The following is a 14,163-nucleotide window of genomic DNA, read 5'->3' as shown; positions in this document are numbered from 1 at the left end:
AAAAGTAATGAGATGCCACTTGTCTGGTTGGAGTTTACAAAGGAGAGAGACGGAAAAGTTGTATTCCCATAAAAATATGATTCCCACATTTTATGGAAAAGTCTTTGTCATGAGAAATATGGAAAAGTTACTTTCCCATGAGGCGGAAATCACTCTATTTTTACTTTATCCCAAAAAACCCCTTCAGTATTAAAGAAGCATTAAAGAGGCATTAAAGATCTAATTTTTATTAAGGGCATAATAAAAATTATGCATAACTTTCCTAGGAAAGTAGATGGCCAACCAAACATAAGCACTTTGGAAATTTATCACTTTTCCATAGTCAATCAAACATGTCAAAAGTATTTTCCTAAGCATCCTCTTTCTGTAAATTTGTTTCCCAGGAATCATATTCTTAGGAGGAAAAATGTTTTCCGCGAACCAAACGAGCCCTGAGTGTTATATGTGGCAAAAAAAGAGTGGCAATAACTTATGATGGTAAAACCAGCTACACCGTAAGCTTTTTTCGCAAAACATTGCCATCAAAATCGATCTCGATAAAGTAAAAGACCGGTGGTGTCTAGATAAAAAAGATAACCTAAAGAAATGCAAAAACTAGAGAAAGGAACCATAGGGTTTCCTTGCCGTCAAGTTAATCTTGGAGCCACGAGCTTGATGAGGCTTGAAATCAACCTGAGGCTTGGTTGGGTGCTTTGGAAAATGAAGGTTTTCTTTTCGCCCAATATCCGAAATAGTTCATATCAAGATCCACGCGCGCAGGCGTAACCTGACCCCAACGCAGTCAATAAAATCCAGCCACAGAAGAGAACGTCAAGGCAACGACTGACCCAAATCCAAGGCTGGCTGACAGCAACCGCCGACTCCAGCTTGTAGGAGGCCCAGGCCCAGGCCCAGGCCCAGCGAGAGAGAGCGAGAGCGAGAGAGAGAGAAAGAGAGAGAGAGAGAGGGGTATAATAAGCACCCAAGGTGATGCTCTGCCCGGAAGGCACTCCCTCTTCTTGAGCGGAATCCTCCACACTCACCCCCACCGCCACGAGACCCCCGATCTTCCCCATTCTGCATCTCCTCCCGTTAATCATCAAATCCTCCACCGTATCTCAATTAAAGATCCTCCCGATCATCCCCCTCCTCTCAACAAATCCATCCTCCCCCAATTCCAAGAACTCCAATCGCCCTCCCTTCCCCAATTCGAAAGCCCTAGGACAATCGAACCGAGACCTTGCACGCTTTCCATCAACCCTGCTTTCTTGATTTCTTGATCCACTAGTCGACATAAAGCTAGGGTTTTTGCCTGCCGATCGATCGGAGATGCCCGGGGCCGAGGCCTGATCGCCGCCCCGCCGCCGCCTAGGGCGAGGAGGGGTCTGTGTCTTTGTATGGAAACGCGGAGCCGGAAGCGGGCGGAGGCCTCCTCATCAGCGCCCTCTTCTCAGGCCCCCACCACCCGTGCCTCTAAGCGCTCCCGCACCTCCGCCGCCTCTGCCTCCGCTTCCGTCTCCACCACTCCCCCCGCCCTCCCTCCGGCAACCTCCACCCGCTCCCGCCGCGCCCACAACCGTACGTCTGCCGCCGCTGCCGCCCCTTCCCCCATGGACTCCTCCGCCAGCGACTCCGCCGGCCGCCGCCGCAGCAGCTCCGGCAAGAACCACCACCCCCCGGCGGAGCGCGACCGGGAGTCCTCGGACAAGGGGAAGGAGAGAGAGCCGGAGGCTTCCAGAGCTAGGGATAGGGATAGGGATGTAGAACGGATCTTAGGGTTGAGCTTCGATGGCGGGGGAGCTGATGATGACAACGATAGCGAGGGTGGCGTCGGCATCCTCCACCAGAATCTAACGTCGGCCAGCAGCGCCCTCCAGGGGCTTCTCCGCAAGCTGGGGGCTGGTCTCGACGATCTGTTGCCGTCCTCGGCTGTGTCGGCCTCTTCTTCCTCGCACCAGAGCGGGCGGCTCAAGAAGATCCTTTCAGGGCTGAGATCTGATGGCGAGGAAGGGCGGCAGGTGGAGGCGCTGACCCAGCTCTGTGATATGCTGTCGATCGGGACCGAGGACTCGCTGGGGTCGTTCTCGGTGGACTCGTTTGTGCCCGTCCTTGTGGGCCTGCTCAACCATGAGAGCAACCCTGACATCATGCTGCTTGCGGCGAGGGCACTCACCCATCTCTGTGACGTCTTGCCGTCTTCTTGTTCCGCGGTGGTGCATTATGGTGCTGTGCCGTGTTTCTGTGCTCGCCTTCTCACGATTGAATACATGGACCTGGCAGAACAGGTATGCTTTTTCTTTTTCTCCTATACTTGGTTCATATTTGCTTTCCATACCTCGGTGTCGTATGTTCTCTGAACTGTAAATCCAATGCTCGAGACCTCAGGCTTTATACGTTGATTGATTGGGTTGAAAGCTTTCATGTGTTAGGACACAACCAAACAAGGGCAGTGCCGTGACTGTGCTATCCACTTATCTTCTTTTTGCTTAGGACCTCTGAATTTATATTGTGATATATTGGTTCATATATTGGTTCAAATGTGATCATGTTCTAGAACTGACACTTCCAAACATGACTGTGACATGACTGTGCTATCTTCTGGACGGGTACAATCAGCCGTAGCACAGTCCACCTTTCTGCTTTTCCCATGTCAACTGCTGCTGTCCACTTACAGACCCCTTATCAGAATCTCTAACTGGACTTAAAATAAGCTTATTTCTGGGTTTATAAAGTTATTTGCCTGCTAGACTCAGTGTAGTGTACATGACTAGCAGTTTGGGCATTGAGTTCTGTAGGAAGTTCAGTGACTGGGATATGTAGGAAGCTTTATGTTATTTAGGCTTCATATTTTCCAGGTAGGTGAGTTTTAATATGGTGTTGGTATGGTGGCTGGAAGAAAATTTTTAAATCATTTCTTGGATATCAAATTCTTCATATGATATGTATGCATGACATCTATTTCCTCTTTTCACCAGTTAGCAAGCACTGCATGAGTAAATATATTGGTACAACCCCTCTGTGCTATACAAGCCCTCCATGCTACTTGGATTTCATCTGCCAATCTTTATTTTCATTATTTGTTTCATCTACCAATCTGAATCTGATTATTCGCTTACGTATCTTTCAGTCTCTACAAGCTCTCAAGAAGATATCACAAGAGCATCCAACTGCTTGTTTGCGTGCTGGGGCACTTATGGCAGTGTTGTCTTACCTTGACTTCTTCTCGACAGGGGTCCAGGTAAGTATACATTCTTTTTGATTTTTTTTCTTTAATGATTATTGGTTGTTTGTTTTACTTTTTTAAGGCAACATTTCCTTTTCCTCCTTTTTTTGGCCCTCTTTTTTCCCTATTGTCTTCATGTTAGTTGTCAATTTTTTCAGAGGGTAGCATTGTCCACAGCCGCAAATATGTGTAAGAAACTTCCATCAGATGCAGCTGACTTTGTAATGGAAGCAGTTCCTTTGCTCACAAACCTTCTTAACTATCATGATTCTAAGGTAAATCAGATGCTATGTAGCCTGTGATTGGATTATCCATTTCTGGCTTGACCATTGTTCAAATTTTAACAGTAAAATATTTTTTTGTTTGTCTTTTACTCACTGTTAGTTTTTATGGCAGGTGTTAGAACATGCCTCTGTTTGCTTGACACGTATTGCAGAAGCATTTGCCTCATCTCCTGAGAAATTGGATGAGTTATGTAATCATGGCTTGGTTGCGCAAGCTGCTGGACTTATATCTGTTAGTAATTCAGGAGGACAGGCTTCTCTGAGCACATCAACATACACGGTATGAGCATTAAGAGACTGTGACTAATGTAGACTCCTTGCTCAATCCAATTTTGACATATTTATTTCAGGGTTTGATTCGCCTTCTCTCAACATGCGCAAGTGGATCCCCATTAGGAGCCAAAACTCTTCTCCTTCTTGGAATCAGTGGCACGCTTAAAGATATTCTTTCTTGTTCTGGTCTAGTTGCTGGCGTTTCTGTTTTTCCTGCTTTAACAAGGCCCGCAGAACAGGTATCTTATGTGTTTTGTGCTTTTGGTATGTTTTCTGGGTCAACTGGCTGGTTTCTTTAGAGTACCATGGTACGTTCTATTTAGAGTACTAGTATGTTTTATGTGAAATAATTGTGATGGATATTAAAATAATGGTGATTGCTATACTATTTTAAGTAAAATAATGGCGATAAATAGAGAGATATTAAAACAATGGTGATTAATATATTTGAAGTAAAATAATGGTGATGAATGCATTATTTTAATAAGGCTAACTATTTGGCGAGCCACATCATGCTTTCCAACCATTTCCTGGTAGATGGTCCACCTGTTCTGGTATTCTGCTGGGCATTAGAAGAAGTGATATCATTTGATGCCATTAATAAAGTGCACAAGGCTCAATGAGGCATTTCTCTTTAACACCTTATTATTGAATTATTTTTCAATCTTGTGCAATAGGATTGTGATTGACTCAGGTGTCATGCAAGAGTATTTCCTCCACAAGTCTAGCTTCACTTCATTGGATGCCTTCCTTCTGACAGATGAAAACAGTTAGGAGCAAACTCATATGTTCTTGCTTGAAAATGAAGCTCAGAATAAATTTAAATGGTCCACTACTAGCCTCGCCTAGTATCTGATTGCTTTAGTGGCCGTTGTGTCTAGGCTGGCTGCCAATCAGGCATGAAAGCAACTTGCGTAAGTGTGGGCAACTCAGGTGTGTCGTGTTCTGGCTATCTTTTGTGGTGCATCAAGTGTTAGGTGGTTCTGTCAGGAGATTAGGAATGCTAGGCAGGTGGAGTCACACCATGCTTTCCCCTCTTTGTTTCACTTCTGATGCCTCCTTGATCCCATTGTTTGGTTATGGCCTGCAAGTTACATGTTTTAAATAGTTCTTATTTAGTTCTCAGGTTCCTGGTTTGTTTTAATTATTCAAGATTTGACAGTATTGCTTGTTGCATCAACTTAGATCATGTTTTTTTGAGTGACAAATACTATCATATAATCTGCACGGATAAATTATAAATTTGCTAATAACATGTCATGTTACATTGAATTAGGCCTTGAATAAATTTGGAAGCCTTTTTATTTATCTTTTTGTTGACTTATTTTTGATTTATGGATATAAATTAGTTTCTCTGTTATAGTTTATATATATATGTGAATTTTAATTAATTCTTTTTTTTAATAGTAATCTGCCTGTGCTCCTGCCCGATCATAGGCGTTCCATTTAACTTGCTATTCATCCTCCTGATCTCTCTTATTTGAAACCCTTTTCAGAACTTATCAAAAATGCATTTATTGCATAGGAGAAGATGCTGAAATATAGATCCTGACTTGTGTTAGAGGTTCAACTGTTTTTTATGCTGTTAAATTAGTTCAGCGTTTGCCAAGTAAACATGTTGTTGGATTCATAGATATAGTTTAAATTTGGACCAAAAGAGAACTTTTATGCCTTCTCCAGGAGAGGAAGCAAGGGAACAAGGTTGATACATTTGATGATTGATATAGAGTGGTCAAATGCAATCACAAAAACCTTTGTTTACCTTTCCATATTGAAACCAAGGTATGCTGAACCGACCGGTGCCGACAGGCACCGGTCCGGCATATAAAATCGTAGTCGGCACCAGTCCGGCATATAAAATCGTTTCCGACCCCTCCTAGGTCGGAATCGATCGGGGAAGAAGAAAGAAGAGGAAGAAGAAGAACGGGAAAGAAGAGGAAGAAAGAAGAGAAAGAGGAGAAGAAGAAGAAGGGGAAGAAGAAGAGAAAGAGGAGACTTACCGGTACCGGGCCTCGTCGGGGCTTGCTTGCGGGAGAAGAGTGGATGAGAGAGAATTATTGTCGGGGCTTGCTCGGAGAGAAGAGCGGAGGAGAGAGGAGAAGAAACGAGAAGGCTCGGAAAGAAGGAAGGAAATCCCGTGTGGGAAATGACGCGGGAAAATGCGTTTGCGGTCTGCGGTTTTAAGTAAAAAACGAGAGAAACATGCGGAAATGCATTTCGCGCTCGCTGGGCCTCGCGTTGTGGGCCGCGTGCTCTCGCGCGCGCTGTCCCCGACTCGGTTCGGTATGATACTGGTACCGTACCGGTGCCCACCTGTACGTCGGTATGGTCGGTATAACGAACCTTGATTAAAAAAGAAATTAATGTTTGCTCACATATTCTCACTTTGGGTTGCAAGTTTGGCTTTTCTGTTATATTTATGTGTGTTTATGTATGTGTGTGTGTATTAAGTAGTACATTTTAGATAAAAGAGAAGTTTATCAATTCTCATCCATCAGTGAAATCTTTCATGAGAGAATAAAGGTTTGTTCAAGTGCGAGAAGAATTATAGACATGAATATTACACTCAATATAGCATGTTTATGTTAGAAGAATTATAGACATGAATACAGCACTCAATGCATTATCGAAGGTTTTTCTTTTTTCTAATCGTACTTCTAAGGATCTTATTCGTAATTGCTGATTTTGGGTGTAAAGAGCTTATAACATATTAATATTAAGGTGAATCTTTTTGGATGCAAAATGTATAGGATTTATAGTAAATTAGTAGTTAAGGCGATTGTTAGAATACTAATTGGGATGCTCTCTATATATTAAAATATTTGAGGAAATCTAGGATACAAGAGCAACTTATATATGTTCAAGTAGTCAGCTTGGAGACGATGACTTGTCAGAACATGAATATAAGATTTGATGAAGGATTTGAGATAAAAGGTCATTGGTAATGGTTCTGGTCTAATCACTGAGAATTTTCCATGCTTAGCATATCTTTTCATTGCAAATGGGTTAGGGATTATTGTATTCTTTTATCATCAAATGGCTGAAGGTCCTTAAGGATGATTTTAAGGGGACTTCTTTAATGGTTTAGAAAATCATAAATAAAAATCAACATGGGATGCTAATATAAAGGCACAGTCTCTGTCTCTTTATCATGTTGATATTGGACAGAATGTCTGGAAGTTAGAAGATAATATCAAATGAGAAACGAGAAACACCCAAAGTAGATAGAGAGCCTTATGGTCAATCTCCTTAGAATGGTTCCTACAATAAAGTATGATGCAGATAATGGAATCTTCCCATACTGGATTTTCTGGATTTTCCATTCTTGCACACCCCCCCCCCCCCCCTCTTCTGATTGTGGCATATTTATCTAAAGACAATTGGGTAATGAGATGTCAATACAAACTATGGTGGACCTATGATAAAACTATTATATGTTCAAGTTCAAAATCTTGATTTTGTTAACCTAATAGAACTAAAACCTCATGTTATTAGGGCCTTCCGTGGGACATTGTTCTAGATGTTCAGTATGGCAAACAATGATATATCTAAGATTAAGAATTGAATCCTAGTAAGCTTTTTGTGGTAGCTGATGACTTTTACTCTCTAGGAGTAAAATACTTGCTGCAAAGGTTGACTCACCAATGTAGGTACGTCATTAGCTCTCTTATATCCTTCATCCTTCATTTATATTTTAGATCTGTCATAACTCACATTTCTTAGCAAAAATGCATCTAACTAGTGGATGCATCAATGCTTGCATACAGCAATACAGACACAGCAATATTTCCTGTGGTTGTTTTACTCACTGAATTTGTAGATGATGGGATATGAATTTTCAGTTGTGAATGAAGTGCCTTCCATTCTCCCACATGGTTGATTGATGCGTATCCAAGTATCTTTTAAATTATGTTTCCTTATTTGGTTATGCAACCTTGAACTAGAACTGTTTAGTTTGGCACTACCATGTTGGTTATAAGCTTTCCATCTTCACGAAAAACACGTTGCTTCATTTGTTTACTGAATGATGATAAGGGATGGAAGTTTGTGTTATGATAAACGAGTTATTTGCATGCCTTTAAATGTGCGGATGTGCTATCTTGTTTATCTTACTTGCACGCCTTTAAATGTGTGGTTATGCTATATTGTATATCAATCTTTGTTTCATTTGCATGAAATCTCTTCTATAAATTGCTTAAGACCTGTTAGATCTCAGTAAGAAATTACATTTAGAGAAAATTCAGTGTTTTGTATTTTACTAATATGGACACCTTACTGATTTCCCTTTATGAAGTTTTGAGCATGCAACTAATTTCACTTCTATTATTTAGATATATGAGATTGTTAACCTTGCGGATGAGCTCCTTCCTCCTTTGCCTGAAGGAACCATCTCTCTCCGAATTTTTTACAATATTCTCATGAAAGGATCAGCTGCAAAGAAACCTCCTGCTGCCTCTTCACACAAGCAAGAGGAGACTAATGGAGTAAAAAATGAAGTTTCCTCTCATGAGAAGTTATTGCATGATCAACCTGAACTTCTCCAGCAGTTTGGAATGGACCTCCTTCCTGTTCTGACACAGGTTCTTGGTTTAAGCGCCCCCTCCATCTCCTTTTACCTTCATACATTTTAACACCTGATTTATTTGTTGAGCAGGTATATAGTTCCAGTGTAAATGGTCCAGTTCGTCATAAGTGTCTGTCTGTTATTGGGAAATTGATGTATTTCAGCTCTGCTGATATGATTCAGTCATTGCTTAGTGTAACAAACATTTCCAGGTACTTTTTAGTTATATTATATTGCAATATGTAGTAATCTTCATGGAAATTCTTGGAGGGAGAAAGGCTCGAGTACTTTGTGCTCATGGTCTAATAACCATTTCATTTTACTTTTGACGTGCAGCTTCTTAGCAGGTATTTTAGCTTGGAAGGATCCCCAGATCTTGATTCCTGCTCTTCAGATAGCAGAGATTCTTATGGAGAAGCTTCCTGGAACATTTACCAAGATGTTCGTGAGAGAAGGGGTTGTTCACGCTGTAGATGCATTGATATGCTCAGATTCGTCAAATATTGTTCCTGCTCAAGCATCCATCTCTGAGAAGGATGCTGATTCTTTGCCTGGGGCATCTTCACGTTCCCGGCGTTATCGACGGCGTAATAGTGGCTTGAACACAGAAAGCATCTCATTGGATGATTCAAAAGGTTCTGTACCAGGAAGTACTGGTTCTCGTCCAACATCAGTAGAAGTGCTGACTGCAAATTCTAGTCTTCGTGCTTCAGTCAGTGCCTGTGCCAAGTCTTTCAAGGATAAGTATTTTCTTGCAGATCCTGGGGCAACTGAAGTTGGAGTTAGTGATGATCTTCTTCATTTGAAAAATCTTTGCTCGAAGTTGAATGCTAGTGTTGAAAATGTCAGGACAAAAGCTAAAGGTAAATGTAAGGCCACACTTGCTTGTTCCTTTGATATCTCAGCTAGTACCGAGGAACAATTGGATGGAATAATAGCAGAAATACTGGCTGAACTAACTAAATGTGATGGTGTATCCACATTTGAGTTCATTGGCAGCGGAGTTGTTTTGGCACTGCTAAATTATTTATCATGTGGAACATTTGGAAAGGAGAAAATTTCAGAAGCTAACCTGCCTAAGCTTCGTCAGCAAGCACTCAGACGATACAAATCATTTATTTCAATTGCACTTCCTGTTGACATTAAGGAAGGGACTGGAAATCCCATGACGGTATTAGTTCAGAAGCTTCAAAATGCTTTGTCTTCTTTAGAACGCTTTCCAGTTGTACTGAGTCATTCATCAAGGTCATATAGTGGTGGAAGTGCACGCCTTTCCTCAGGTCTAAGTGCATTATCCCAGCCCTTCAAGTTACGTCTATGCCGAGCACAAGGTGAAAAATCTCTTCGTGATTATTCGTCAAATGTTGTACTCATTGATCCACTTGCAAGTCTAGCAGCTGTCGAAGAGTTCCTCTGGCCAAGAGTTCAGCGGAGTGAGTCTGGACAAAAGTTTTCGGTGGCAGCAGGCAATTTCGACTCTGGAGCTGCAGCTACTGGGGCTGGTGCATCATCACCGTCTGCATCAATTCCAACAGGCCATCGCCCTTCAACCAGATCTAGGTCATCGGTAACAATTGGAAGTATTGGTAGAAAGGACTCTCAAGAGGGTTCTGCAAATTCTTTAAAAGGAAAGGGTAAAGCTGTTTTGAAATCTAGTACTGATGAAGCAAGAGGACCACAAACAAGAAATGCCGCACGTAGAAAAGCAGCTTCAGAGAAAGAGATGAAACCAGCACACAGCGACTCTAGCTCTGAGGTTTGTTTTGTGCTATCAAAATTGAGGTTCTTAGTTATTGACATAATGCACTTTCTTTGCCTCAGTACTTAGCTTGGTATAGTATGAATCTGAGGTTATTTATTAAACTTGGTGCTAGGTACTGGTTCATCCAATGCACTGGAAAACAATTTCTTTTTTGTGCTTTGAAATTTATGAACTAACCTCATTCAAGCATCATGTATTGAAGCCAGTGGCTCTAAAGATCTATTTTTAATATTACAGTTGGCTATAATTTCAGACTGCTATATTGGCACTGGTAGTCTGGTTATTCCTAGAGTTATAAATTCCATAAAATATTAGCCCAAACAAAATTTATTGTCGGTGAGGCACAAAGCTTCCAATGTTTGTCTCGTTAATACCCAACATTCCCAACAGAACATTTGAAAATGAGGAATATATGTTGGATATTGGGTGGCACGAGCGAATGGAAGCTTTCTCATTGTAATTAGAAGAGAACCGTAGGTGCTGATTGGTTAGCTAGAATGGAGGCATCATGTTCATGTCAGGTTTTTTGTGGATAATGGTTTTGAAGGGATCTTTTGGACTAGTTGGAAGCTGATTGTATGCGGAGCCTTTGGTCTGATTGATCCCCCCCTCAAAAAAGGAAAGCCTAGAAGGTTGACTATTCCGTCAGATAAATTGAAATATAATTGCTGTACTCGCTGTTGCAGATTTGCTTGTAATGTGTATACGTTGTCTTTCACCATTTCTTTCATCATCAGTGTTGTCATTATCATCATCATTGTTTTCATTATCGCCATCATCTTTGTAAACAGTGTGCTGGATGCCCATATACATGCTGTTGTATTGTATTTTTTTTGACCTTTTGTACTGCTTGAATTTCTTGGTCAACCTGAAAGACTGTCTCTGTCAGACTGTGTAAGAATATGGAAGCTGGTATCTAGTTGATAATGATGATGCTTATACACTGCTCATGGTTAAGCCTGGTCTTATTTCTAATAACTAGCATATTTATTCTTCTGGCCATCTGAATTCCGTTTCCACGTCAGAAATCTTGGAGTTTGGTACCACCCTGTGGTGGTGTCATAGAGGCATCCATGCTGTCGTCTACTCTTTGCAGTTTGATTGACTAAGGATAGAAATTTTGCCATGACTAATTTTTTTAATAGATTAGTAATTTGGCATGTGGTATGGCTGTTAATGACATGTTTGATTGGAAAGACTGTCCTTTCCCACTCTGGCTTAAGTGATGGTAAGATTCCCACACGTGAATGGCTGTAACAGATATTGGTGCTAGTTTAATGTGGGCGTTAGCTATATTCTATAGAACAACAAACATCAATATTATGCAGGAGTGGACATCTTCAGTACTTACCTCCAGTCATTTTGTTGCACCATGTTTCTGTTCTTTTGAGACACTATTGCATGTATGTTGGTTCATCATCGTATCATTACTTATGTCTTGTTCATACTATGCAGGATGAGGAGTTGGACATGTCTCCTGTTGAGATAGATGATGCTATGATGATTGAAGAAGATGATGTCTTAGATGATGAAGATGATGATCATGATGAGGTGATCTGGTTAACCTTATCCATTGTTTTTTAAATTTAACTAAGTGGAGACTACTTTTTTTTTTTCCTTTTTACTGTCAATTCACTTTATCATTCCACTATTTGGCAAACGTATGCAAAAGTGATTTTATGTTTTCAAGATATGAATGCTGTCTTTCAGATATTAAATGAAATTGTATTTTGACACAATTTCCTTTTGATCTTATTTATTCCACATTTAATTGTGTCATGATGGTTGCTGAAATTCGTAACTCTTTCAGGTCCTCAGAGATGACTCTCTTCCTGTTTGTGTACCAGACAAGGTACACGATGTCAAATTAGGAGATCCAGCTGATGATGCGATAATTGCTTCTTCAGAAGGTGACAATCTAGCACAACCTTCATCTGGTTTTAGTAATAGATCTGCCGCAGTTAGAGGCCCAGCTGAATACAGAAGTGGAAGTACTTTTGGTTCAAGGGGTGGTGCAATGTCATTCGCTGCTGCTGCAATGGCTGGGCTTGCTTCTGTGAGTGGGAGAGGTATCAGAGGTGGTCGAGATCGTCACAGCCTGGCCTCTGGCAGTAGTGTAAATGACCATTACAATAAATTGGTATTCACAGCAGGTGGTAAACAGCTCAGCAAACACTTGACTATATATCAGGCTATCCAACGCCAGCTGGTGCTTGAGGAGGAAGATGATGAAAGGTTCAATGGATCTGACCTGCCTAATGATGGCAGCAGGATCTGGAGTGATATATTTACTATAACTTATCAAAAGGCTGATAGCCAGGTTGACCGGGCTTCTCAAGGAGGTTCAACCTCAAAGTCTAAGTCTATTTCTTCTTCCAAATTTGTTTCTGACTCTCAGTGGCAGCAAATGTCACTTCTTGATAGCATCTTGCAAGGGGAGCTCCCTTGTGATCTTGAAAAGTCTAATCCTACTTATAACATTTTGGCATTGTTGCGAGTATTGGAAGGTCTGAGTCAGCTAGCTCCTCGCTTAAGAGTGCAGACAGTGTCTGACGATTTTGCTGAGGGGAAGATTTCTAGCCTGGATGAACTCTATAGGACTGGTGCAAAGGTTCCTTCTGAAGAGTTTATAAATAGCAAGCTAACCCCTAAACTCGCTCGGCAAATTCAGGATGCTCTTGCATTGTGCAGTGGCAGTCTCCCCTCATGGTGTTATCAAATGACTAAGGCATGCCCTTTTCTGTTTCCTTTTGAAACAAGGAGGCAGTACTTCTATTCGACAGCTTTTGGATTATCCCGTGCCTTGCATCGGCTTCAGCAACAACAAAGTGCGGATAATCATAGTTCATCCAGTGAAAGGGAGGTCCGTGTTAGCAGATTGCAACGGCAAAAAGTTCGTGTTGCTAGAAATCGTATCTTAGATTCTGCTGTTAAAGTTATGGATATGTATTCTAGTACAAAGGCTGTTCTTGAAGTAGAATATTTTGGTGAAGTTGGCACAGGATTGGGTCCAACACTGGAATTCTATACTCTCTTAAGTCATGAACTGCAAAAGGCTGGATTAGGATTATGGAGGTCCAGCTCTACATCGGATAACTCCACAATGGATGTTGATGGATATGAGATGAAAGGTGGAAATAATGATGTTTCAGAAGCAAAGAAATTTGTTCCTGATTTTTCTTTTAGAAGCAGAGATTTTATCCAAGCTCCACTTGGTTTGTTTCCTCGCCCTTGGCCTCCTAATGCAGCTGCTTCTGATGGCAGCCAGTTCTCTAAGGTTGTTGAGTATTTCCGTTTGGTTGGTCGAGTGATGGCAAAAGCTTTACAAGATGGGCGGCTTTTGGATCTGCCGTTGTCAACTGTATTTTATAAACTCATTTTGGGTCAAGTAAGTTACTGCATGCAATGTATACACTTTCTTGTATTCTAAATTCTTGAGTGACTTTTGATTATTTTGGTATCATGTGTGACAATTCATGGTTCATTGTAGGGGCTTGATGTGCATGACCTTATCTCATTTGATGCTGAGTTTGGGAAGATATTGCAAGAAATGCAATTCCTTGTTCGTCGCAAGCAATTTCTGGAGGCAACAGCTGGTGATGATCAAAAGACAATCTCTGACTTGCATTTCCGTGGTGCTCCTATTGAAGATCTATGTCTAGATTTTACACTTCCTGGATATCCTGATTATATTCTTAAAGAAGGAGGGGACGGCACCCTGGTAAGTAACAAAAATGTTGGCAATACTTTCCTGTACTTCATGACCATCTTAGTACAAAATTTTTGAATTACTGATGACACTTGCAGGTTAATATTAACAACTTGGAAGAATACATCTCCTTGGTAGTCGACGCAACTGTTAAGACAGGAATTATGCGACAGATAGAAGCATTTAGAGCAGGGTTCAATCAGGTAGCTTCTCCTTTGTAGCATTGAATTCCATGCTTTTTGTTTTCTTTTAGGTAAATTTGATCATGCTCTTCACTAGGTCACAAACTAGCTCAAGGCCCATGGCAGCACATGTGGCACTTAATAAAACAGAATAATTTTATCAAAATAATAATAGGTAGTTAAAAAA

The 14,163-nt window shown here is 41.1% G+C and overlaps 1 protein-coding gene across 3 annotated transcripts in view; it reads left to right on the top strand.

Annotated features, from left to right (window-relative positions):
* Positions 1-973: 973 nt before the first annotated feature.
* LOC103714627 (E3 ubiquitin-protein ligase UPL3-like) overlaps positions 974-14,163 on the top strand; it is a 23,751-nt gene continuing 10,561 nt past the window's right edge. For all 3 annotated transcript variants that reach the window (XR_005511888.1, XR_005511887.1, XM_039126335.1), the window contains exons 1-12: positions 974-2,264; positions 3,107-3,217; positions 3,361-3,477; positions 3,599-3,766; positions 3,837-3,998; positions 8,091-8,339; positions 8,414-8,535; positions 8,660-10,079; positions 11,541-11,636; positions 11,896-13,473; positions 13,576-13,806; positions 13,893-13,997. Coding sequence is in view for 1 of the 3 variants with exons in the window: in XM_039126335.1 (XP_038982263.1) it covers positions 1,377-2,264; positions 3,107-3,217; positions 3,361-3,477; positions 3,599-3,766; positions 3,837-3,998; positions 8,091-8,339; positions 8,414-8,535; positions 8,660-10,079; positions 11,541-11,636; positions 11,896-13,473; positions 13,576-13,806; positions 13,893-13,997 (5,247 nt within the window). In the remaining 2 variants the exon portion in view is untranslated. The remainder of the gene's footprint in view (positions 2,265-3,106; positions 3,218-3,360; positions 3,478-3,598; positions 3,767-3,836; positions 3,999-8,090; positions 8,340-8,413; positions 8,536-8,659; positions 10,080-11,540; positions 11,637-11,895; positions 13,474-13,575; positions 13,807-13,892; positions 13,998-14,163) is intronic.

This window comes from Phoenix dactylifera, chromosome 5, assembly GCF_009389715.1.
Source record: "Phoenix dactylifera cultivar Barhee BC4 chromosome 5, palm_55x_up_171113_PBpolish2nd_filt_p, whole genome shotgun sequence".
NCBI classification, from domain to species: Eukaryota; Viridiplantae; Streptophyta; class Magnoliopsida; order Arecales; family Arecaceae; genus Phoenix; species Phoenix dactylifera.
Note: the sequence above shows the minus strand (reverse complement) of the source record. Positions and strands in the feature narration are given on the sequence as shown.